The 27,900-nt window shown below is 39.4% G+C and overlaps 1 protein-coding gene across 2 annotated transcripts in view; it reads left to right on the top strand.

Annotated features, from left to right (window-relative positions):
* RNF128 (ring finger protein 128) overlaps window positions 1-27,900 on the top strand; it is a 218,685-nt gene that overhangs the window by 113,329 nt on the left and 77,456 nt on the right. The window contains exon 1 of one of the 2 annotated variants that reach the window (XM_073599296.1): window positions 6,700-7,245. The exons of the other annotated variant lie outside the window; for it this stretch is intronic. Coding sequence (XP_073455397.1) covers window positions 6,831-7,245 — 415 coding nt within the window. The 5' untranslated portion in view covers window positions 6,700-6,830. Of the gene's footprint in view, window positions 1-6,699; window positions 7,246-27,900 lie in introns of those variants that run through there. 2 annotated transcript variants of the gene reach the window in all.

Here is a 27,900-nt window from a genome sequence, read left to right as displayed (position 1 = left end):
GCCCCCCACACACACACACACACACACACATACCCACACCTACATAAAATGCGTGCATTGGGGCACCTACATATGAAAACTCTGATTGCCCTGCACATGTTGTATATGAGTCTGCACGCCAGAGTGAGAGCAATAATTTTAGCACCAGTGGTCCTGCATAACTCTAAACTGATGACATGTATGGGCTTTTAAGTTATTGTGGGCACACATTTACCTAAAATGCCTTTTTGTAACCGGGCATCGATTGTTTGAATTTCTGTGGAGAAACGGAAACAGTCTTGGTTGATATAATCAGGTAGTGCATAGGCAATAAATATCATCAAAACCTTTAAACTAAAGTAAATGTAGAGCAAAAGTAGCAAAATAATTCTAGTGTAGAAAATATATGAGGTTTAAAGGAGAAGTCCAGCCTGTGCTTTTTAGGCTTGCTTCTCCTAAGGGTCAAAGGAGTGCAATTCGTTTTGGAACATGACCAGGATCAGTCGAGGCAGCGCATCATCCTGACTTCCGAAGTCTGGATCCGCTAGCTGCCTGGACTGATGGCAGTCTCAACCTCTCAGCGAGCTGCTGAAAGACACCGAGACAGCCGCTCCCCACCCCTCCACAGCTCAGCGCTCCTATGAGCGCAGGGGGGGGCAGAGCAGTAGAAATGCTGATAGTCTGACAGTCAGCAGCTCTCCTCTTGGGGAGGTGAGAGAACCGAGCCATCTGCAGTGTTCGGTGGCTCGGTTCTCAGTGAAGAGGTGGCGGGGGACAGGTGCAGCATTAGTCTGATACTGTATCCACCTAGGTAAGTATGAATAGCCAAAAAAAACCAAAAAAACATACTTCTCTCTTAAACATAACAGCACTTAAAATAGCAATAGGCTAAGAATAGTGAACTATTCCATGACTGCTCAAACATCCTACTAGTAAAGAAAATAGGAAAAATTAATGCTATAGGTGTTTGTCAACCTAAACTAGTGTGGGTTATGTGTGGCTATGATCAGTACATTTTTCATTGTATGTTCAAGAGTATAGGAAGGAGTCATTTACAATATAATTTACAGTAACCACATGCTGGCTGAATTAAGCAAGAGTCATTCAGTCAGTAAATGTGGTGAGCTGGTCAAACAGAAACTACCATGTAGTTATTGGACAATAGCTAGAGCTGTAGGATGGCTGGCAATAGAATCAAAAAGATGTTTGCTTTCTTATCATTAGCATCAGGCTGTGAAAAAAAAATGTGTAATTGCTAACATTTAATTAACATTTCCATAGCCATTTAGCTTTGTGTGAAATTCAACCCCATTAAATATTTTTTACTGTTATATAATTACATTGTTTACATAGTGAGGCTGAATCTTTGTTAAGCTTAGCAAAAAAAAAAAGCTCAATATTCCAAACCTGCTGTTAAACTGGAGAAAAACAAAAATATGTGAAGGCATGGTCAGTTTACAGTATTATTTCCCATAAGCACTAGTAACCATTTATTTTTTTTGCATTTAAAATCATATCCAGCCCATTTAATGTAAAGCAGGGGATTCCCTCCCCTTTCCCCCATACCCAGCTTTTCCCAAGCAGCCTGGCTTGCAGTCTCCGCTCTAATTCTGCCCAAAGGTGTTCTGTCGGGTTGAGGTCAGGACTGTGCAGGCCAGTCAAGTTCCTCTACCCCAAACTCGCTGTGATTGATGGCACAGTGGCTGAGATTAATGGCACAGTGGCTGCGATTGATGGTACAGTGAGGCTGCAATTGATGGGTTTTTTTTCAGAATTTTTTTTTTTTTTGCAGTGCTAACGGACTCCCTCCCCTTTTCCCCCCAAAGCTGCCACAGGCACATAGGGCAAGGGATGTTTTGGGATGCACAGCAGGGGAAGGGGCCAGTAAATACAGTATATAATTTACTGACCCTTCCTTTTGTGAATAAACACAATGAATGATCGATACTGATCACTGTGCTCATTCATAACTGAAAATGAAATGTTAAAAATGAAGGGCTCATTCAGATGCATTCTCTGGCCCATACAGTGTGAATGAGTGGTTTGTTTGTGTTGCTGGAGCTACCTCTTACTCTATGACGGTGCTCTCCAAACTGTGGCCCAGGGGCCGAATTGGGCACTTTGCATGCCTTTATCTGTACCTTAGGAATTCCTCCCACAGATATGAAATGCTATTCCTCCTATTGATACATAACATGGGGTACTATTCCTTTCACTAACACCAATGATGGGGCACTATTCCTCCCACTAAAACCAACAGTAGGGCACTATTCCTTCCACTGACACCAACAATGGGGCATTATTCCTCCCACTGACACCAATGATAAGGCATTATTCCTTTTACAAATACTCATTATGGGGCAAAATTCCTCCTCCTATCGACCACAGGAGCTATGTATTTTTTAACTCGCATTGACCACAGTCTGGTCCCCCTAAAGTCTGGCTCTTTGTTTAAAAAGTTTGGAGACCCCTGCTCTGAGGACACAGTGGCAGTACAAACACAGCCACAGGTCCTAATTTGACAGATCTGTGGGTGAGGGGCCACAAATGCACATGGTCTGTATTCGGGGTCGTACTCCTGCATGCACATGCCTGTAAATTGCATGCACACCTGCGGCTGTGCTCGGTACTCATGCAGCGGCTGGGTCCCCATAGTGTAACATGGGCTGCCTGCACACAGCCCCTACACTAATTCACAGCCCCTAAACCTCATTCACACACAGAGCTTTATTTACTACTCAATATATTTGTCATATTTTAAGTACGATCAGACTAATCATTGCATAGTAGAGAACTGCCTCAGGAGCACTACCTGCTGGCTACAAAAAGTAAGTAAAGGTATATGTAGCAGTATGGAGTATTTTACGTTTAACTTAAAAATATTATTTTTAAATAATATTGTTTGTGTACATGAATCATATTTTATATGATATGCTATGGATATTCATATATCACAGCAAATCAAAATATTTATTTAAAATATTCTTAAGAGTTCTTTTACTTTGCAGAAACTGCTTTCATTTTTTTCCTGCAATTCCTCATCCTTTTCACTCACCTGATTGTTCTTTGTTCCTGTTTACTCAAACCCACATCCTTTTCCCTCCCTCCCATCTGCATTCACAACTTCAACTGTGTCAGTTCTCTCTCCAGCCTAGGGGCACACTTGGTTTGTCTGTCCACACCTTAGGTCTTTCCACAAACCACCACATTAACTATTACCTAAAGCTGGCCATCCAGGATCAAAATTCATCGGTACAGCAGGGATCATCATCGGCTTAATTTCAATCCATGTATTGATCAACTTGTGCACAACCAGCTTGTCGGGTTTTTCCTAAACAATTAATGCTACCGGCTGTAGCCCATGACACTGATCATTGTATTTTGCCAGCAGGGATAGATACCCACCAGCAGAATACAATAGCTCAGCTGGAATAATTCTGGTTGGATGAAAAAAAAAAAAAAGAACCATGTACAAATGTAGAACAAATGGTCTCTTACACTATATGGTCAAACTTATGTGGACATTCCAGTAAATGACTGAGTTCAGGTGTTTCCAGCGAAAGGCCCTGTTAATTCTACAGCATACAGTTGTAGCCAGGTGCAGGGGCTACTAAGTAAGGGGGAGGAAAGGACATGTTTAAAATGCACAACAGACTAATTGTTTCCCCTCTAACACTCAGACATGCACATTACTTCCTTTCCAGCCTCTAGAGCAGCCTTTCTAAACTTTTTCCACAAAGAGGAACCCTTACAATAATGTTCCGGTCTCAGGGAACTCCTGCTAAAAATGACTATATCTACAACTCATGATACCTTGGTGTGATGGTCAAAGGGAAGAATGCTCCTTACAGTTGTGGTCTTTGGGAAGGATTACCCCCTTTACAGATAGTAAAAAGGTTAATGGTGTCTGTGGGAACTTTTCTGAGAGGCAGAAATTGCTTATTGCTCAAGGAACCCCTAGCAACCTCTGGAGGAACCCTAGTTGAGAAACCCTGCTGTAGAGGGAGATTATCTTGCCTGATTTGCAGCAAAGAGTCTTGAGACTTGGGACTAGTTTAACAGCTAATATCTTTTGAGGAGTCAAGCTGCTTTTGGACTACCAATCCCAGTTTTCCTGGAGCCACAGGGGATCCTAGGAGAGTTTATTACTGGCAGGCCTGCTCTCTTGGCCCAGGGACATCTTAGAGGTCAGACAGGAGCCATATTGAAGATACAGCCTCACACCAGTAGCAGTCTTCAGATCAATTTGCGGCAGCACCAGAGGTTTGGTGACATTGTGCAACCCATTACTTGATACCCAGTCACACTGTTATTCTCAGCGGTAGGGACATAGAGACATCCACATCGATCTCCACCTGGGGCTTCCTGTCAATGCTACCACAGCCCCTGTGGAATCACTAATCTAATCTACTGCGATCCATAACCTGCTCATTCCATCTTCTTGCACTGGAATCTTAGCCTTAATCGGGATTGGTGACAGGGCAGTCTGCCCAGCCTTTACTCTGTTTCTTTTATACATGGACACTGCTAGCAGACACCTTTACTATCCCCTTCTCAGTTAAAGACCCTGTTACCTTGCCATAACTGCATGCAGACTTGACTCAATTATCAGCACCTACTGTATGCTGCAAGTGTTAAAAGGCCCCAACCAACTGCGGGCAGAAGATACAGCCTTCAGCACAAACTGCCTCTTTGCTAGCCGAATATCTATCACCCCCTAGGGGTACCTTTCCTCCACCTATAGAGAACGCTTAGCAATATCACCCCAGAGGCTATGGGGAGCCTGACTGCATTGGTGGCAGGCCTCCTTCCACAGTTAGTGCTGTACTATTAAAAAGCACCACTACAATTCATACTGTTTTACCAAGTGATTCCTTATTATCTGTTTTAATCTGCCTATTCATTGTTACTTGAATCCACTCTGCTTGTTTTTTACATCATCCAAATGTTTATTGCTGTTAGGCAAGTGTTTCTGCAATTAACTCGTACTACTTAGAACTATTCAATACAACAGTGTTTGCTTAACTCCATGTTCGTTGCCTTTAAGCCTCGTACACACGATCGGATTGTTGGCCAACAGAGCGTCAGACTTTTGTCCAAAGGGCATGTTCCAGGAACTTGTCTTGCATACAAACGGTACATAATTGTCGGTCAACAAAAACGAACGTAGTGACGTACTACGTGGAATTTCAGCTCTTGAGTGCCACCCTTTGGGCACCTTCTGCTAATGTCATGTTTGGTGAGCATTGATTTCAAGCATGCATGTGTGTACTTTGGACTTTTGTGTGATGGACTTGTGTACACGCGATACGAAAATCTGACAACAGACCATTGTCCGCCGAAAATTTACTAGCCTGCTATCCAACATTTGTTAGCGGAAAGTTGGACAACAATTGTCTGAAGGAGCATACTTAAGCCTCATACACACGATCGGATTGTTGGCCAACAAAACTGTGGACTTTTGTCTGAAGGGTGTTGGCCCAAACTTGTCTTGCATACACACGGCACACAATTGTTGACCAACAATCATGAACGTAGTGACTTACTACATGGTTTTTCAGCTCTTTAGCGCCACCCTTTGAGCTCCTTCTGCTAATTTCGTATAAGCAGAAGTTTGTGAGTGTTGATTCCCGCTTTTCATTTCATGCTTTTCATTTAGTTTCTGAACGGCCGTTCGTCAACCAGACATGTTGCGGAATCGGAGGAGATAACGTGTTATTTATTATTGGCCTTGGAGTTATTGCTTTGACATTATTTTTTTGGTTGAATAATGATTTGATTTGGTATATTTTTGGATGCATAGAATGCACTTTTTGGTTACGTTCTATTGGCAGATAGTATGTCTAATTTTCTTGTGTTTTATTTTTTTAATGCACAATAAAAAAATTGTGTAGAATAATACTTGGCTATGCGTTTTACTTCAAATTACAGTTTGGGAGTAGGCAGTTACATTTAAAAAAATACAATGTAAAATTGACAAGGGACACCAACATAGTTGTATCTTTGATCTTAAAAACTACGGGAGAATGGTGTTATGGTAACTTGTCCAAATAAAAAAAAAAATTATTCTTGATATCACTAGAAAAAAAAACCCTTTGAAAATTTGTTTGCAATAACTCCATCAGTATCACCAGCAAAGCAGCTTAATTATATCCCATTAAAGAACAAGAGAGTGGGGGTTATTTACGAAAGGCAAATCCACTTTGCACTACAAGTGGAAAATGCACTTGAAATTGCACTGAAAGTGCACTTGGAAGTGTAGTAGCTGTAAATCTTAGGGGTAGATCTGAAATGAGGTGAAGCTCTGCTGATTTTATTATCCAATAATGTGCAAGCTAAAATGCTGTTTTTTATCTTCCTTGAATGTCCTCCTCGGATCTACAGCAACTGCACTTTCAGTGCAATTTCAAGTGAACTTTGCACTTGTAGTTTGCACTTGTAGTGCAAAGTGGATTTGCCTTTAGTAAATAACCCCCATTATCTTGCTACAGGCTAGAAATGCTAGCTCAGCTTCAACATAAAGCTAAAAATTTTTATTCAATGCTGATGCTTTTTCAGAGAGCTTTTCAGAGAGCTCTGAACTATGCTATAAACTACCTGACAACTGGTAGTACCTGTTGAATAGAACATTGAATAATGTGAAGTAGCAGAAAAGGGTTAAGTGAAATCCCCGCCCCTGGGAAGGTTGTGTAGAGCACCTGCAGTGCAGGTAATGCAGGGAGGTGTTCACTTTAGAATCACTGGCCAGAGTGAAGAGAACAGATCTGGTTTCTGTATCGCAGATATACTTTCTAGTGTAGATTGAGTAGAGTTGCTCCCTTGTCAGAACGGTCTGCCTTGTTGAGAAAAAAATGAGGCTTCAATCAGGAGGAACCTTGGTTTCCTTGCTACTGTATTTTCTGGGTGTACAGAGCTCCAAAGCTGACATTCTGTGGACAGCCAATGTAAATCTCTCCTATGTGTTGGACAACAGGACACTGTTTGAGGAGGGAGAGATTGGGGTCTTTGGCCACGACTCACCAGTGGACAGAGCTTATGGATTGGTGGTTCTACCAAAGAATCATAGGAATTTTTATGCATGTACATCCAATGTGAACTTCAGTATTCCAGAGAACTGGAATGGACCTTGGATTGCACTTATACAGCGAGGAGGGGGCTGCACCTTCGGTGATAAAATCAATGCTGCTGCTATGGTGGGAGCCAGAGCAGTGGTCATATACAACAACAATGGAGATGACAATGAGGTCATTGAAATGTCTCATCCAGGTGAGTTTGAAGACAATAATAATGTATAATCCTGTATGTGCATGTAAAATAAAAAAAAATGAACAATGATTGCTCTTTACCAAACACTCTGAAACTTGCAAAATAGTCCAAAATATAATGCATACAATTGTGTATGTTTTAACCATAGCAACCTACAACAAAAAAAATTCTAGAAAGCTTTAAAAAAAAATAACGTGAGTAGTGTATGGAAATGCATGAATAAACAAAGAAAAAATGACACACTCACTTCGCAAAGCATAGAAGCAAAAATAAAAAATAAAGTAACTTGAGGGGATGAGGGCATGTTTTGGATGGGTGCTCAAGAACTGTTCTGAACATTGGCAGCTCTCAGATCTTGAAGACGTAATGGGCAAGGGTTCTGCCAGTGTAGGTTCAGGGCACCGGAATGTGGCCTGGAAGTTTAATTTGGTTTGTTAAGCGTAGAATTTGATATTGTAATTACTGAGCCATCTGTTTATTCAGTTACTGCCAGCCCTGAGAAATCATAAAAGAATTAGTGGTATTTTATGAAATCTGTCATTCAGACTGCTTTGTATACAATTTTTTTCCAGGAAGAAAATATTTATTTAATAATCTGTCTTCTTGGTGGTTTTGTTTTTAAAGCTATATTTTAGTGCACTACACTTACTATATCTTAAAAAAATAAATACATTTAAAAAAAAATAGTAACGCATGTAGTGTTTTTACTTAATGGCAGCAACTGCCCCCCCCCCTCCCCCCTTTTTTTTTTTTTTTTTTTTTTTTTTTTTTTTTCCTTAATTTTGGATGTTTTCTGATATTTTGGAATTCATTTGGAGTCCATGGTTGGGTGTTTTGTGTAGTGAAGTACACCTTAGATTAAGTTGATCTACATGACAATACCATTTTATCCAGCCCACCATTGTCCTTTACATTCACCAAGGCAAATAGTTTTGGTGAACAGCCAAAAAAATTCTTACATACAATATATGCACATATTTGGGCCATCTGGAGCTCAATAAATGGGCTTATCAATTTTATAATCATCCATATGTGGAAATTATATCCCTAATGCAAGTGTACTCCTTTTAAAGGAAATAATCCTATAGCTCCTCAATAAAATCAGGGGGAAATCCAGTCAATCATAAAAAAGAAAAAGTAGCAAGGGCTCAGGGATTAGAAAGATAGTAGTGAATAGATTTACAAAATAGTGTCACTATGTGATATGTTTTGTAAATAAATTTTGGTACTATCTTTCCAATCCCTGCACCCTTGCTACTTTTATTTTTATTTTTCAAATAGTCTCTTGTTGAAACTAAACAAAAAACACAAAGGTAATGAAAGAGAAACTGTTGTGAAGAAAAACAAAGGGTTGCCATTTCTGGTTTTCTTCTAAAATGCTCGGTGTCGTGGCCTTTTATGCTGAGTCACGATCTTCAATATTTTGAGTCCCTCACCTGGGACAAGTATACAGATTAGAAAAGTCAAAAGCCTCTATCTGAATACTTGTTCTAGGTCAGTTACTTAAAGTATCCAGGCAAGGGATCAGGTTTCCTAAAAGGGGAATGCCTTGAATGGGTGTATGACCGTGTTCAGGCCTGGAAATGTTACCATCAAGGAGAAGCCTTTAGGGGAGATTACATGCCCCCCCACCCCCCATATCCAAAAGTTCTACTTTATTAAAGTGGTTGTAAACCCTTACATACACCCAAGTGCCCTATTTATCTATACATGTGAAAGCAAACTTAAAGACCTCCTCTTAGACGTGTCTTTATATAACATGGCTGCATAAGTACAATTCTAATAACAGAAATGTTATAACGCAAGTCCAACTGCCTTTAGCAGACAACAGTGCATACCAATGTTTTGAATCTGAGTTCCTGCATTAGGTCATACCACCTACTCCTTTTCAGCATGTTGTAGCTAAGAAGGTTTGAGCCAGGAAAAAATAAAGCTAAACTCCTATAATACAAAAATGAGCTTCCCTTATTATGCACCGTATGTACTGCGCTATCGATTGGCGTGATGTAATAAGCACAGGCGCAATTCTTGAATATTCCAGGTCATCAATGTTTATAGGCTGCTCCCCTATGCAGTAGATGTAGATTGTAAATTGGTGTGGACCCTTCTGTGCGTTGCCTGTACAGCCAGCATTCTAGACTGCAAAGCTAGGGGTCCATTTCTTTTGGTGAGTGGGGACATAGGAGGGGTGTGTGGCGCACCTTGAAGTTTGGAGCACAACTTCACTTTAATGATTGGAGCACTTTGCAAAATATATATGGACGTTTTTATTTTGTTCCACATATTAATTTGAATATTTTGTGAGCACTGTATTTATATGTATCATTTTTTTCAAGTGAATAGCACTATGTGTACAGCAGCTGCAAACACTAGATTAACTTTTTATATGTGTACTGCTATTACTTCAAGTGCGAGAATGTGTGTGTGTGTGTGTATAATCTCACAAAAGTGAGTACACCCCTCACATTTTTGTAAATATTTTATTATATCTTTTCATGTGGCTACAATATAAAGTAGTGAGTGTACAGCTTGTATAACAGTGTAAATTTGCTGTCCCCTCAAAATAACTCAACACACAGCCAATAATGTCTAAACCGCTGGCAACAAAAGTGAGTACACCCCCTAAGTGAAAATTTCCAAATTGGGCCCAAAGTGTCAAAATTGTGTGTGGCCACCATTATTTTCCAGCACTCTCCAGAGCTTCACAGGTTGCCACTGGGGTCCTCTTCCACTCCTCTGATAAAAATCACAGAGCTGGTGGATGTTAGAGACCTTGCGCTCCTTCACCTTCTATTTGAGGATGCCCCAGAAATGCTCAATAGGGTTTAGGAGACATGCTTGGCCAGTCCATCACCTTTTACTCTCAGCTTTTTAGCAAGGCAGTGGTCATCTTGGAGGTGTGTTTGGGGTCGTTATCATGTTGGAATATTGCCTGCTGCCCAGTCTCTGAATGGAGGGGATCATTCTTTGCTTTAGTATGTCACAGTACATGTTGGCATTCATGGTTCCCTCAATGAACTGTAGCTCTCCAGTGCCAGCAGCACTCATGCAGCTCCAGATCATGACACTCCCACCACCATGCTTGACTGTAGGCAAGACCCTTGTCTTTGTGCTCCTCTCCTGGTTGCCACCACACATGCTTGACACCATCTGAACCAAATAAGTTTATTTTGGTCTCATCAGACCACAGGACATGGTTCCAGTAATCCATGTCATTATCTTCAGCAAACTGTTTTCAGGCTTTCTTGTGCATCATCGTTAGAAGAGGCTTCCTTCTGGGACGACAGCCATGCAGGCCAATTTGATGCAGTGTGCGGCATATGGTCTGAGCACTGACAGGCTGACCCCCACCCCTTCAACCTCTGCAGCAGTGCTGACAGCACTCATAAGTCTATTTCCCAAAGACAACTTCTGGATTAGACACTGAGCATGTGCACTCAACTTCTTTGGTCGACCATGGCGAGGCCAATCCTGAGTGGAACATGTCATGTTAAACCACTGTATGGTCTTGGCCACCATGCTGCAGCTTAATTTGAGGATCTTGGCAATCTTCTTATAACCTAGGCCATCTTTATGTATAGCAAAAATTTCTTTTTTTCAGATCCTCAGAGTTCTTTGCCATGAGGTGCCATGTTGAACTTCCAGTGACCAGTATGAGAGAGTGAGAGCAATAACATCAAATTTAGCACACCTGCTCCCCATTCACACCTGAGACTTTGTAATGCTAATGAATCAACTGACACCGGAGAGGGAAAATGGATAATTGGGCCCAATTTGGACATTTTCACTTGGGTGTACTCGCTTTTGTTGCCAGCGGTTTAGACATTAATGGCTGTGTTGAGTTATTTTGAGGGGGCAACAAATTTACACTGTTACACAAGCTGTACACTCACTACTTTACATTGTAGCATAGTGTCTTTTCTTCAGTGTTGTAACATGAAAAGATATAATAAAATATTTACAAAAATGTGAGGGGTGTACTTGCTTTTGTGAGATGAGGGGGTTATTTACTAAAGGCAACTCCACTTTTCACTATGGGGTAGATTTACTAATGCTGCAGCACTCGATCACCTTCTAACCTCAGCTTGTTCAATTAAACTTTGGCAATAAAACCTGGAAGCTGATTGGTTTCTCTGCAGAAGTGAGCCTGAATTTGCACTCTCCAGCTTTAGTAAATTAACCCCTATAAATGCACTTAGAAGTGCAGTCGCTGTAGATCTGAGGGGGACATACAAGGAAAATAAAAATCAGAACCTTTGCTTGCACATGATTGGATGATAGAAATCAGCAAAGCTTCCCCTCATTTTGATCTTCCCCTCAGTTCTACAGGGACTGCACTTCCAAGTGCACTTGCAATGCAAAGTGGAGTTGTCTTTAGTAAGTGTATATATATTTATTTTTTCATAGTGATCTGAGCTCTTCTATATTAGCGTATAGTACTTTGTATGTTGGCTATTATAATGAATTTGTAATTCCTAAAATATTGTGTATGTATGGGGAAAATATTGACAAGGATTCTCATGGCACATTTTTGGTACAAAAACCTATTCCCATATGTTAGAACAATGACACGTTACTGAGCCCTGGAGCAAGAATAGGGTTTCTAAGGTGTTTCATATGATATTGCCCCCCCCCCCCTTCTTCTTTTTTTTTTTTTTTTTGTATCCCACACCAGTCCTGTATTCTACCATACGTTTCCCTCTACTTTCCATCTTCAACTGATTGCGTGCAGAGTATTCTGTGGCTTGAACGTTTTCAGCAGTTTTGCAGAGAGCAGCTTTGTGAAATGGGGGGAAACTAACAAGTTATTTAACCACTTCCATACCGGGCCTATTCCGGCACTACTCTCGGACATGTCATATTTTTCTAGCAAAAAAAAAAAAAAAAATTACTCAGAACCCCCAAACATTATAGATCATTTTTTTTTCCAGGCACCCTAGGGAATAAAATGGTGGTCGTTGCAACTTTTCATCTCATACGATATTTGCGCAATAATTTTTCAAATGCTTTTTTTTTGGGGGGGGGGGGGAAGTTTCATGCATTAAAAAATAACAGTAAAGTTAGCACAATTTTTTTTTTTTTTTTTGTATATTGGAATGATGTTACGCCCAGTAAATACCCAACATGTCACGCTTTAAAATTGCGCTCATGGAATGGTGCCAAATTTTTATCCTTAAAAATCTCCATAGGCTGCGCTTTAATTTTTTTTTCTTTTACAGGTTACCAGTTTAGAGTTGCAAAAGGAAGTCTAGTGCTAAAATTGTTGCTCACACTCTAATGCACGCGGCGATACTTCACATGTGTGGTTTTTAACGGCGTTTACATATGTGGGCGGGGACTTACGTGTGCATTCGCTTCTGAGTGTGAGCTACCGGGGACAGGGGCGTTTGAAATGTATTTTTTTTTTTTTTTTTTTTTTCTTTTATATCACTTTTATTCCTATTACAAGGGATGTAAACATGGAATGGTTTGTGACATGTCCTCTTTATGGGGAGATGTGGGGTCAATAAGACCCCACATCTCTCCTCCTCCAGGCTGCAAAGCATGAGATTGAAAAAAAAATCCACAATCTCATGCTTACCAGCTGTGATCGCGGCTTTGTTTACAAACGCGGGCCAGACATGATGTCATAACTTTGCGCCCGGTCCTCTGATGGTCATAGAGATGACTGGTGACCAGAATCGCCGGCTGAAAACGAGGATATCTGAATGATGTCTGTACCTGCAGGTATCATTCAGATATTCCCACTGAAAGTCAGACGTCATATGACGTCCCTGGGCTGGAAGTGGTTAAAAAGTAAAGTCAGTGTTCACTTTGTAATTGAGATTGTTCAGTTTATCAAAATTTTGGACATAGCTTTCAAATGTATAAATGCCACACCTTGTTTACTAATTAGCACTCTGAATTAGTTTTCCTGCACGTTACTACAGTTTTAGCCATTCAATCCTGGTACAATGTGTTATCTAATCTTTTAGGGCTCATTCAGGCAGGTACTGAGACCCATCCTCTTTGTTAAGCCATTGTCCATTGTGTGAATTCACATCAGAACTGCATGCAAGCTGCCCAGTTCAAGCAATGACATGTGAGGGCTGTTCCAGTCCTGAAGATTGAAGATACTGAATGCTCAGCCTGCATGCCGATACCCATCACCCCCTCCCCCCCCCCCCTCCCCCCAAGAGGGAGTGTAAACAGCAGCAGGTTTGGCTCAAAGAATGTGGGAGAGTGTTCTGCCTGAAGATCAGTAGCGTTTCCGAGGAGGAGTGATACTTTAACACAGAAATGAGACTCTTTATTGTAGCTTTCAATTTTTAAATCTCAACCTTATCCTGGTGTGCTAGCTTAGCCTCTTGTCTGTTTACATCAAAGCCCATGTAACGGAGGTATTATTATTATTATTATTATTATATTTTTATTTTTTTTTATGTACAAGTGGAGAGCTTATATTATATAATTAGTTGCACACACACCTGGTGACGCAGTCACAGAGGAACATTTGGAAGTCTTGCGTCCTTTACTTTTCCTTTTTGCTTGATTATATATATATATATATATATATATATATATATATATATATATATATATATATATATATATATATATATATATATATATATATATAATCAAAAACAGAATCGCCTCGTTGGGAAAAGGACCCCCCTTGTGTCAGTATTTAGTCTGTTGGGATATGTCTCTACTAACTTTGCACATCTAGACTTGGCAATGTTTGCCTACTCTTTTTTGCAGAACTGCTCAAGTTCAGTTAAATTTAATGGTGACTGTGAACTGCAGTCTTCAAGTCATTCCACAGATTTTCAATGGGGTTTAAGTCTGGGCTCTGACTAGGCCATGAAAGGACATTCACCTTTTTTCTCCTTCAACCACTGGTCATTTTTGTTGTTTGCTTTGGGTCATTGCCATGTTGGAAGATAAACCTTATCCCCGTTGACAACATTCTGGCAGAGGGCAGCAGATTTTTCTCAAGAATTTGGTATTTTGCCCCATCCATTTTTCTTCTATGTTGACAATTGCTCCAGTCCCTTCTGCAGAGAAACCACCCCATAACAGGATATTACTACTTCCATGCATTACTCTGTAGGAATGGTGTTATTTCGATGGCGAGCTGTATTGAATTTTCACCAGAAGTATCCATTTTTGATTTTGAGGCCAAATAATTCAATTTTAGTCTCATCTGATCATAACTTTTTCTTTTTTTTTTTTTTTTTTTTTTTTTTTTCTCCATGTGGCCTCAGAATCTTGAAAGTGCATTTTGCCAAAGCTCAGTCATGACTGAATGTGGCCTTTGGTGAGGAGTGGCTTCTTTTTCTTGTAACCCTTCCTTACAAGCCACATTTATAGAGAATTTGTGATATTGTTGTCACATGCACACAATGACCACTGTCATAAATTCCTGCAACTGCTTTGGAGTTGCTGTTGACCTCTTGGTAGTCTCTCTGGCCAGTTTCCTTCTGGCTCTCTCATCCAGTTTAGAGCGACATCCTGATCCAGGGAGGGTCTGTGTTGTACCAAATACCTTCCACTTCCTAATAACAGACTTCACTGTGCTTCTAGGCAGTGATAGTCTTTTGAAATATTTTTGTATCCCCTCCGGATTTGCATCAGCCATGCGCAGAAGGAAACTGGCTGTGAAGGCTTCACTGTAGGTTTCCCTTTGTTGTAATGCTAGTGCCTGCACCCGAGCCGATGGCCAAATCGGCTTCAGGGGGCTGACATTGCGGGATCCCTGGACAGCTGAATGTTATGTTAAAGGTCAGCTGCTACATCATTTGTAGCTGCTGACTTTTACACTTAAAAAAAAAAAAAAAAGTCTGGAACTCTGCTTTTAAAATGTTATTGTTTTTTCTTCATTCAAAAAATCTATTTAAAATATCAACACTTGTACCTTTTTATTTAATACCTTTTATTTAAACTAAACTATTACCAATCCTGGGACGCGGGGGCCACCAACCACACCAAAACTTTCATCAGACCAAAGACCAGCAGGTTCAGCAGGAACTAGACAAATTTTGCTGTGTGTACCACTGTCTGTTCAAAAAAAGTTGGTCTAATGGCTGCAGCGGGGGGTCACCATTGTCAGAATACAGCCAGGGAAATCCCTTCATTAACATCAAGTGTGTGTGTATGTGGTTTTGTTTTTCCAAAAAAACCTCACTCTGTGTGTATACCCTGCTTTTACTGTACAAACTGTAGGCAGGACTCACTCTGGTGACATGACAAAGTACGGTATGTCACATGGAATGGATAGATATGTTGTGTGCATTATATAAATATGTTAAAGTTCCTTTATGTATAAGGAACCTTGTGGATAGAAATAGGTCAGCAATCACAGCTTCCATATCTGATGGATTCCAAGGCTGTTATCCTGTATTTGCTATCTAGTGAGTCTTCACGTGAGTTAAGACTGAAAGACAGAAATTGAGGCTTTTCAAGCTTCAATGGCAGCATGCTTATTCCGGGCCTGTGGCTTACTAGGTAGTGAAGCCAAAGTCCTAAGAGCCACAGAGCATGCATCTTAAAAACAAAGCTGGTGACAAATCTGTTGTTTCAATCCTCACAGGGCTGCTTTAAGAGCTTGTTGTTGAACATTGTTGTATGAATGTTGTACAGAATCAAATGTAAAACTCTTTAGCGGCGCTGAAAAAATATTTCTCTTTATTTACAAATGCTATATTTTTTTAAATGCCCTACTGATTTTAAATTTTAATATGGATGCAATGGATTCACAGCCCAGGCAACTTGCCCTCCCAACATATGATCGTCTTTTAATAAGTGACATTTTTTTTTATTTGCAGTTACCTATAGCAACAAATCAGAATCCATCTTATAGTGGATTGAATTAGTTGCTCCTTACAATTGGCACTCCCTTGTTCAATAAGACTTCAGTGAGTGTAAACGGACATGTTTGAATCAAACTTGAAATTACAACATTGCTCATTTTGACATGTTCGCATTTTGAAGCTTATGTTGTGTGGATCTGTGACATTTCTGTTATACAGGGAGGATGTCGAAGGCTTTTCAAACATGTTTAGTCATGCACCAGAGTGACTAGATCTGGTCTGAGCCACAGTATACAACATTCCATTTAATATTTGCATGTCATATTCTTTCCATACAATTACCTGTCTCCCTAGAAGGATGGGGTGGTTAACACAGTTCTCCTAGTTGATTGATAAAGTAATATATTATATGGCTGAAGTATATCTATCTGGCTGTAAAAGGCGTACTTGTAACACTTTAAATTGCCTCTATTTCAGCAGAGTCATTTGTTGTATAGCCTCAATCCAGTATTTCATTTACTGAGAATTGTCATGACTTTTTAAGTTCTAACTATAGCTGAGATGCTAATTTTACTGAGGTAGTCCATAGAAGGTAATGGGGATGGCACATAGATGCAGGGGTGGGTAGTTCAGTAGATTGCCAAATCTTAACCACTTGCCTACAGGGCACTTTCACCCCCTTTCTGCCCAGGCCAATTTTCAGCTTTCAGCGTTGTCACATTTTCCTTGTCAAAAGAAGTTTATTGAGTATACAATGTTATAAAGATACATAAAGTAAGTTTACAAGGATCTATAAAGTAAGCTCATTGTTTTACAGTAGGGTTTATATAGGTAAATATCATGAAATTTCAAATATCAAACATTGGGTTCACGTAAACCTAAATTAAAGATATATATAATTTCCTTAGTTACTTTTGTAGGTATTTAAATTATTTATACCTACTATACATATTGTTTACAAGTAGAGTGTATATAGGTCAAATAAATTCTGATAATGAGCTTTAATCGTAAGGTGGAGAAAAGGAAAGAGAAAGAAGAAAAAGGGTTGAAAGGTAGAGGTATGGTCCACAAGGTTGTCCCGCCCGTCAGTTTATTATTCTTTTTAGTTCTCTTTGAAGCCTTAGAATGGGTGTCTCTGTAAGTCATTCAATCTGTTACCATGGCAACAGGACAGAGTCATTGAAGTTTGACAGGAACTGTTGTTTTATCCAAGGATGCCAAAGTTTTTCAAATTTTGGAATTTGATTTTGATCGATGGCTACCATCTTAGCATGGGACATTGTATTATTCATTCTGTGAATTGTTTCTGCTAGTACCAATGTAGGAGATTTCCATGCCTTGGCCACTGTTTGTTTTGCAGCCGTTATTAGTTGGATCATAAGTTTGAATTGAGAGAGTGTTAACCATTCCGGTTTTAGATTAAGCAAAGTTAAATATGGATCTGGTTGTATTATTTTTTTAAATATTTTAGATGCAATCACGAAGACTTCCTTCCAGAAGGTTTGGATTACTGGGCACGTCCACCATATGTGTAAATATGTGCCTATTTCTGGGCATCCTCGAAAACAAAGAGTTGAGGTATTAGGTGAATATTTTGCCACTCTAGCGGGTACAAGGTACCAGCGAGTTAGGACTTTATAATTTGTCTCCAGTGCTAAGATGTTGGGTGAAGATGACTTAGATGTGAGCCATATGTTAGACCAGTCCGTGTCTTCTAAAGTTCGTCCCAGGTCCTCCTCCCACCTCTGAACGTAAGAGGGTCTATTAAGATTTGCTACTCCATATAATTGATTATAAAGTGATGAAATTGTACCTTTAGCAAATGGATCTTTTGTACAGATTGATTCAAAAATGGATAATTGGGATAATGGTGTATCCCCCTTTAGGAATGGTGTATAGAAATTTTTGATTTGGAGATATCTAAATATCTCAGAGTTTGGTAGATCATATTTTTCTCTAAGCGATGGGAATGAAAGGAATGATTTAGATGCTATGAAGTCATTTAGTGTCTGAATGCCTGATGTTGTCCAAGCTTTAAAAGAATTTGGGTAGATCCATGCCGGATAAAAGGCCGGATTTCTGATAAAAGAAAGGAGAGGATTGTGTGGAGATTGTAACTGATATTTGGTTTTTAGTTTATCCCAGAGAGATAAGAAGTGTTTAGTTATGGGATTATGAATTTTAAAGCGGTCTTTAGGATCAAGCCATAATAAATTTGATATTAATAGAGGGTCATTTTCTGAAGCCTCTATAAATACCCATAATGGGATTTCCTGTTTTGCATGGTATTTGGACAGACTGGCCAAATGTGCTGCTCTGTAGTAGTTAGTAAAATTAGGGTATCCCAGGCCTCCTTTATTTTTGGGAAGATGTAGTGTGTGTATAGGTATACGTGGTTTAGAAGAGCTCCATATAAACGAAGTTGCTCTTTTTTGTACTATTCTCAAAAAATAGGAAGGAATTGGAATAGGGAGGACTCTGAATAGATAAAGCAATTTGGGTAGAATAGTCATTTTGATTGCATTAATCTTCCCTATCCAGGATAAAGGAAGTTGCGACCATTGTTTTATTAGATTTGTGATCTGTCTTAATACAGGAGGATAATTGGTTGAGAATAAGTCAGAATGAGATGCTGTTAAATGAATTCCAAGATATGGGATTGATTTTTCTGCCCATGTGAATGGGAGTGCAGCCCTAGCCGGGATCAATTCCATGTTTGTGAGAGAAATATTAAGCACTAGGCATTTCTTAGGATTAATCATAAGGCCGGATAGGGCTGCAAATCCATCAAGAGCTGGTATTAAGTTAGGACCAGAGACCTGTGGTGATGATAGAAAAAGTAATATATCGTCTGCAAATATACATAATTTGTGTGTAATACCTCCTACTTCAATGCCAGTTATAGTTTGGTTTGTTCTGATGTATTGGGCCATGGGTTCGAGTATAAGGGCAAATAATAAGGGAGATAATGGGCAACCCTGTCGGGTACCTCTTTCGATATTAAAGGCTTCAGATTTGTATCCAGCATATTTTATATAGGCTTTGGGTTTATTATATAATGCTTTGATCCATGTTAAAAAGTGGGGTCCAAAACCCCATTTTTGTAATGAAAATTGCATATATTGCCAGGATACTGTGTCAAATGCCCTCTTAATATCGAGAGATAGAAAACATAAAGGGATTTTCCGTTTTTTAGCAATATGTGCCAATAACACTGCCCTGCGTATATTATCTCCTGCCTGTCTATTTGGCATGAAGCCTACTTGATCTCTATGTATTAATTTTCCTATAATGCTATTGAGGCGTTTTGCTATTATTTTTGCTAATAATTTAATATCGAGGTTTAACAGTGAGATAGGCCTATAATTCACACAGGAAGTATCATCAGAAAGGGGTTTTGGGATCATACAAACAATTGCCATTAGTGTTTCTTGCCGAAAAGAATGTCCATCTAGAAGTTTGTTAAAAGTTTCAGTGAGAATGGGAGAGAGTATTTCTGAGAATGTTTTATAGTATAAAGCCGAGTAGCCGTCTGGGCCTGGTCTTTTGTTAAGTTTTAGGTCTTTTATGGCGTTAGCAACTTCATCTATAGTTATAGGCTCATCCAAACTGCTTTTTTGATTCTGAGATAACTGAGGTAAGGTTATTTTTGGGAAGAAGGATTCAGCTTCTGTAGGATTAAATTCATTGTTTGTCTTGTATAAAGTTGCGAGATGTGAGTGAAATTTATGGACTATTTTAACTGGATTACAAGTGTAAACATTTTTTGATAATTTCAAACGTATTGGTTTGAAAGATTTGTTAGTTGAATTTAATGCCCGAGCCAAATATGTACCTGGTTTGTTTGTATTCATGTAGAAATTGTGTTTGGAGCGTTTGAGGGATTTATCAACTGACTCAGTGAGAAATAGATCGTATTCCAATCTAGATTTTTCCAGATGAGATTTTGTACTCTGAGATGGATTATCTTGAAATGATATGTAGGCTGCATTAAAATTGAGTTCTAGTTTTTTTGCTAGATTTTTGCGTTCCCGTTTAAATAGTGCCATTTGTCTTTGTATTGTACCACGCAAGACAGGCTTATGAGCTTCCCACAGTGTTATTGGGGAGATGTCTGTTGTATTATTAATTGATATGTATTCCTTTAAAGCTTGTTCAATGGCCATCTGATGTAGTGGGTGTTTGAGCATTATGTCCGGTAAGTACCACGTTGGGTCATGCGCTTTTGGTATGGCTGAGGCTATAGTAGTGTATACTGCATTATGGTCAGACCACGGAATCGGAATTATATCTGATGCAATAATTTCTGGTATCATTCCTATTGTTAGAAAAATATGATCTATTCTGGTGAAGGTTTGATGAGGGTGCGAGAAATAAGTGAATTTCTTTTTCATTGGGTTACTTTCTCTCCATGAATCTACCAGATTGTATTTGGAAAGAAGTTGAGAAAAAGGTAATCTAGATGTTATTTTGGATGGTGTAAAAGGTGATTTATCTAGAAATGGGAGGAGGACCTGGTTCGAATCCCCACACATTATCACTGTTCCTATTTTGTGTGTATTAATCACTTGTAATATATGTGAGAGGAATGGTGTAGGTTGTTTGTTAGGAGCGTAGTAGGAAATCACCGTGATTGCTGTATCCATTATATAACCCATGAGTATCAGGTATCTACCTTCTGGGTCTTTAATTTCTGATGATAAGGTGAATGGTGTGGATCGGTGAAATGCAATTAGAGTTCCCCTTTGCTTGGTACAGGCAGAAGCCGTGTAAATTTGTTGATAAAAAGGAGAAATATATTTTGGAGTAGAATCTTTGGTGAAGTGTGTTTCTTGGAGGCATACTATGTGAGCCTTCTTGTTATGGAAAGTACGGAAGGCTTTGGTCCTTTTTTGAGGGACATTTATTCCCTGAACATTCAGGGAAAGTATATTCAGTGGTGCCATGGTAATAGATCAAATAGTTTTGACTTACTTTTTGTTATGCAGAGCTGACTGCGCAGATCAACCTGTGTGGACTGAAGAGATGAATAGATAGAAAAGAAACCAGTGAATTCTGGAGTAAAGAGTAAACAAAAAACATATGAGATTAGATGATACATTGTATAAATTATTTTTTGCAAGTAATCACAATTTACCCGTGAAAGAGAATAAATATCTCTCTCAGGGGAATAAGTGCCTTCGTCACACTCCCACATAATATGGTTGGGAGAATGAGGAGGGCTAATGGGGGTACACGGATCTTCCGCTTACAGGAGAGAAGTGCTATGTCAAAAGACATCAAAATGATGTTTCATTAATTGGAGTGCAGAATATAGTTTTTGTTGAAATTATTTATTCCAGGGTGGTTGTATATGGTTAGTCTTGCCCTAGGCTAAATAATTCAGTTAGAAAGGTACTGTTAATAACTTTGGTATTGATGAAGATAGTTTGAATTATTTTGGGATTTTAACCCTTTTAGAGTAAACAATTACATATTTTATTCATATGTAACTGTTTAGATATGTTAACTCGTAAAATTGAGGTTGTATTGCTTCAGATTAGAATAAACAAAAACATAATTCTACGAACTAGTTAGGTAATAATATATTTGTTTTAAGAAAAGAAAGAAAAAGCTTCCATTACTTCTGGATTATTGAACATATTTGTCCTAAAAAGTAATAAATCTATTGTTATTACCTGAAAATATATAACTGAACAAGAATTTCCTTATTTCACTTATATATTCTAAGGCTATATGAATCAGAAGTAATAAGAAATATAACTGGAATGTAACATGATCCCACACAGTGTGTGACTATCAGAATGCAGTTACATTCAGTTATAAATATAGGTTTTTTATAGAGAACCATCTCTTAGTATAATAAATGAAGAGATATCAGGAATTAGGATGTCAGTCCATTGAATCTTCTTGGTCCATGGATGATGTGGCATAACGGCCTCTTTTGTGAGAATGATGATTCCCATTTTGTTCTGAAATTTTCTGGGTGCTGCCTGAAGGTGAAGATGACGCCATTTTTCTGCGTGTGGGAGTGTTGCTGCTTGTGGGTTCTGTCAGATTTAATTTTAAAAGGGTTTGTTGTAGTTCATCTGCTGATCTGCTTCTGTAAATTGTACCTTGGTAGTTAAATCTGACTGAAAAGGGGAAGCCCCATTGATACATAATGTTGTGGCGTTGCAGTTCCATTAGTTGGGGTTTCATGGATCGTCTTTTAGTAATAGTAAGTTGGGATAGGTCAGCAAAAATTTGATAATTGTGTCCTTGAAAATTAAGTTCCTTTTTTTCTCTTGCAGCAATTAGTATTTGTTCCTTCGTTCTGTAATAATGAAATTTTGTGATTATATCACGTGGGGGTCCATCTTTCTTTTTGGCTGTGAGGGCTCTGTGTACTCTGTCCAGTTCTAAACGTTCAATAGGGATATCTGGCTTTAGTTCTTGTAATAGAGCAGTAATAGTAGATTGCAGGTCTGTCACAGTTTCAGGTATTCCCCTTATGCGCAAGTTTGAACGTCTGGCTCTATTTTTGTAATCTTCAAGCTTAGTTTGAAGTATTAAATTCTCTTTTTTTAATTGTTCCAATTCTGTTATATTTTCTTGGGTTGTAATTTCAATTTCATCCATTTTTATTTCTAAGGCTGTGGTGCGGTTTCCCAGCTCTCTTATTTCTTTGGTTAGGCTTTTTGTTATTTGGTCTGAGGTTTGTTTTAAAGCCTTATGAAGCATCTTTTCAAATTGTAATAATATTACTGGGGATACTGAGGAGGCTTGTGGAGAAGTTTGTGAGAGGATTTGTTCTGTATCTGACTCAAATGGAGAGTCTTGCTGTGACATTTTCTGTCTGTGAGAGCGCCCTGATGCTGTATCTTGTGAGGTGACTGGAGCTGCTTCAGCTGCAGTGAGTGCCTGTGAGCTCTTTGTGAGGTGATTTTTATTTCTGCCACGGTTTCCTCCCAGTACCATATTTCCTGCCCAAATTTTCACAGTTTGTTCCCTGGGGCAAAAAGGTTCAAATGGATACCTTTTGAGTCTGCAGGCTCCACTTTGTCCTTATCTTCTCTCCTCAGCGGTGTGGAGCTCTAACAATGCATGTCTGCTCTGCTAGGCTCCGCCTCCTGCCCCCGACGTTGTCACATTTTCAATGACAATTGCACGGTCATGTTACACTGTAACCATGTGAAATGCTTATCATTTTCTTCACACAAATAGAGCTTTCTATAACAAAAAACTTTTTTTTATTTTTTTTTTTTCTCCTGCGCTGATGAGGCAGCACTGATGAGACTAATATGCCGCACCGATGGGCAGCACTGACTGGCATCACTTGTGGGCACTGATTGTTGGCACTTTATTGTAATTGGGGCACTGATTACCAGTGCCCCGATTACAAGTCTCGGTGTCCTCTGCGAGGAGATGCTGCTGATCAGCTCTCCTCGCCACACACTCGCTGCACGCCGAGTGGCCGTTCTGTGAAGTTATCCATATACCCATATATTTGTGTATTTACAATAAAGTTTATATTTTTCTAAACAAGCCAGAATTTATAAAACAAATCATTGACTTTACTGCAGCACTGACCTGGAGATTAATGTGGTAAAGAGGACATGAGTACTGTTTAAAATAAGTGTATCTAAACCCAAATACTTCATCAAATAATGTACATATGTTCATGTGTACAGTTTTTTGTCAGTTAAATTTGAGTAGTCCCCTTCTAGAGCAGGGATCTCCAAACTACGACCCTCCAGCTGTTGCGAAACTACATGTCCCATTAGGCACTGTAAAACTCTGACTTTCACAGACATGACTAGGCATGATGGGAATTGTATTTCCTGAACAAATGGAAAGTCGTTGTTTGGAGACCCCTGTGAAAGGAACTATTTTAAGAGGACCTTACATAAAAATGCAAGTTCTCGCTATTCAGTATTATTCCACGTCCCAATGTAAAAATCATACGTATTTAAAAAAAACTAGGATGTAAAAAATATTTGCATTTGACTACAACTTTTGGTGCCAGTGATATCACTCTGCCTCACTGTGGAATCCTAGGAAAGCTGAAGATCTCAAATCTCATGAGAATAGATTCCTGTACTATAATGCATAATATTTACACTACTTGGCAATGGTGTGGGATTTTTTATTTTTTTTACATAGCTTTTCCTCTCATTCAAATTGGGAATTCTATAGTATAAGGTTAGCAAATCTTTTGATGGACACGCTGAAATGCATTCCCATCCCTTGCCAGTATGAGTTGGTTTGGTCCACAATATTGTTTGTCACTAAGTTCTGCCCTTTAAAATACCTTGTGTGACTTTGACACCTTGTGGATGTTGATGTTTTGTCACCTTTTTGACTTTTATGATTTATTTAGCTTGTCAGTTTGCAGATCACTCTGGTGTACAAAAGTATACAATGACTGGAGCTAAGTGGTTGTTAGAAGTCAGTGACTTATTAAACTTAAAATGTTCCTGGTTCTTTTGGTTGTGTTCCAGGTTCTGCATCAGTAGAAAGGGTTTTAAAGTATATTTTTGTGTTTTTAATTGTATCATTGTTTGCAGTGACCTTCATAAACTTATATTCTAAGCTGAAGCAGGGACAATCATGTGTGCCTTTTTAAGTATGGAGCCAGAGGAAGAATCTTGACAAATGTTGCTTTTTATCTGCACTACAAAGTACATATATTCCTTTATTCTACATCCTGACCATAATGATTAATATCTCAAGTTCTGAGTCATAGCTCAAAGCTCTTTTGGCCATACTTCTCTTCTGGGTCAAAGGAGTGCAGGACCCATGATGTCAAAAGGTCCAGGCTGTTCAGGGATCCCTACAATGTAGGGATCCACCTAGATACCTGATCGACAGCTAGCTCAGCCTGTGTGCGCCACAGAGAGCCTGAGCCAGCCACTTCCACTTCCTCCAGTCTGGCGCTCTAACTAGCACTGAAGGGAACAGAGCAGTGACTGACAGCCTCCGATTTGTGCCCAGAGCGGACCTGAGAAATGAGCAGTCAGCGGTCTTGATGTAGAGGCGGCGAGGGACAGCTGCAGCATCGGATCAATGATTTATACATCTTGGCGTGTAAAGTGATATTTTTTTTTTTTTAATTTTATCCCGCACTTCTCTTTTAGCCACTAACTGACCAGCTGCCGTCATTTTACTGCAGCAGGTTGGCTCTCCTGCGCAAATCACTGTAGCTGTATGTCAGCCCTTTAAATAGCTATAGCAGGCGTGCACACGGGGGTGGGTGTGTGTGTGTGTGTGTGTGTGTATATATAAACACAAATCCCCATTCTGTCAGACCAGATCGTCTGTTCCTACTAGCTAGGAACAGCGATCTGGCTCCTCCTCTAGTCAGTCACCCCCCCCCCCCCCCCCCCAGTTAGGATCACACACGAGGGATCACATTCAACCCCTTGATCGCCCCCTAGTGTTAACCCCTACCCTGCCAGTGACATTTACACAGTAATCAGTGCATTTTTATAGCACCAATTGCTGTGTAAATGTCAATGGTCCCAAAAATGTATCAAAAGGGTCCGATCTGTCCGCCGCAATGTTGCAGTCCTGCTAAAAATCACTGATCGCCGCCATTACTAGTAGAAAAAAAAAATTAACAATAAAAATGCCATAAATATAGCCCCTATTTTTCAGAAAGGGGTATAACTTTATTCACAAACCAATCAATATACGCTTATTGCGTTTATTTTTGGTTAAAAAAAATGTTTATATATACATGTCGGATCCCTTTTTTGTTTATAGCTCAAAAAATAAAAACCGCAGAGGTGATCAAATACCACCAAAAAAAAGCTCTATTTGTTGGAAAAAAGGACATCAATTTTGTTTGGGTACAGCGTCGCACGACCGAGCAATTGTCAAAGCGACGCTGTGCCGTATCGCAAAAAATGGCCTGGTCATTAGGGGGCAAATCCTTCTGGGGCGTAAGTGGTTAATGGCCATTCAACCCTAAAATGTTTCTATTATTGGTGGGATATGTTGCGCTGAGTAACCCAATGCCTTCCTATAGTTTTAGGGAACTCCAGTTGTGAGCTTCTCTCAAACTTAAATACTGGTTCTGTTTGTGTTCACTATGGATTTTTGGGTCTTTCAAAGAACTGTGAGGTGTGCGAATGTCTCCTGTTGCAATCCCCATATTATGAATTTTAAAAGGAAGTATGGCCAAAACTTTTTTGGCCATACTTCTCTTGTAAGTCACAGGAGTACATTTAATCTTGTTCTTTATATCAGTCACTATTGGTAATAAAACCCTTTAGCATCTGCTACAAATGTTGAATATCAGTTATGGAATAGAAGTAACCTTGAATCCTAAACTTAACCTAAATTATCGGTTGATTATTTATTTTTATTTTCCTTAATGGCCAATACACATGATTATAGAGGCTGGGTTATGCTTGAGCAGTAAACATCTTTTATAAACCCTTTGGTCAGCGTTGGATCCCAATGACTACATGTAGTTTGTGTGTGTGTGTGTGTGTGTATACACTGCAAAACTCCTCTTGCAAGTAACATGCACAGAAACCCTGTCTATTTAAGAGTCTACCATGTTTTGACTACAGCCAAGTATGTAAATAAGGACTTTTTGACTTTACTAAACTACAACCTGATCTAGGTCTTTGACTCTGCATCATATCTAAGCAACTATCTTTCCTTCCTTTTTTTTTTTTTTTGAAACGCTTAGGAGTAAACAAAGTAGCACAGGAGGCGCAATACTCAGATGAGAGTCCGATCATTTTAGTGATGGTGTAGGCACATCCAATCACTAGAAGAATTTTTTTACACAAATTTTATGCAATTTGTGGAAAGAAAATTTATTTTAGAACTGATCTTCCCCTTTTAGTAGAAAAGAGGGACAAATGTAAAGTACAACTTCACTACCTCCTCCTTCCACCAAGTGGGGTTACTACCCCACTTGGTGAGAAACCTCCCCTAGGTGGGTATGGTGGGTTAAGGTATTCAGCCCTATATAATGTAGAGCAGGAAGAGCCTGGGGCAGAGGAATATGTAGGTGTGTAGCCTTGCATGTTTCTATACAGGCCTACCCCGAAGAGTCATAAGTGGAGAACCCAGCTGAGGGGAATCTGTAGTGAGGCTATGGAAGAGTTAGGTGGCCATTTTTTTAACTACACTATGGTGAATTTACTGTTGCTGGAACTGAAGTGATGGAGGTGAATGTTGAGTTTAAAAGAAGTTGAAGTTGGATTGTGATGTTTCTGCCACAGTAAAAGAAAATCATTAACTGGCTCATTTCTGGTAGTGTGCTGAAGGCCAGGAGAATGTGCGTAAGAGAAGATGGTGGCGTTGATCCCGGGTTACAGGTGTGTGTGTGTGTGTGTGTGTGTGTACCCTGGTTCCTGGGCTTGAAGAATATGGGAGATGTCCCTGGCTGGCTCGGCAGGTGCTGGCGGCCAATCTGGGGGGCCTAACAAAAATGATTTCCTTCACTTTTGGATGGATTTCCTCTCACTTTGTTGCGCTGTGGGGCAGGAAGTGAAGGAAAATATCCCCACTGGGACACAGATGGCAAAAAAACTCAGTGGTTATAACCCTCCCTTAATCTATTCAAATGGTGGAAAAAAAATGTTTGCTTTTAGTTCTACTGAAAGGGTTAGTTTTCCTTCAAAGCTCCACTGCCAGAAGTTGCACCCTAGCACAGTAATGGAATTTATGGGATTGTTATGGCTCCCATTGATAGGTCATGCTGACGGTCTGTTTGGATGATCCAATTTTCCAAATTTTATTTTTTCATGGATTATTAGCTATTCGCATTATCAGTCTCACTGTTTATATGTCCGCATCTACAGGACTGTTTTCCCGCAGTTTACAATGTCGCTTAGAGCACAGAGGTTGATTTACT

This window comes from Aquarana catesbeiana, linkage group LG09 (genome assembly GCF_042186555.1).
Source record: "Aquarana catesbeiana isolate 2022-GZ linkage group LG09, ASM4218655v1, whole genome shotgun sequence".
Classification (NCBI taxonomy): Eukaryota; Metazoa; Chordata; class Amphibia; order Anura; family Ranidae; genus Aquarana; species Aquarana catesbeiana.
The sequence above is the reverse complement of the archived record's forward strand: the minus strand, read 5'-3'. Positions and strand labels throughout refer to the sequence as shown.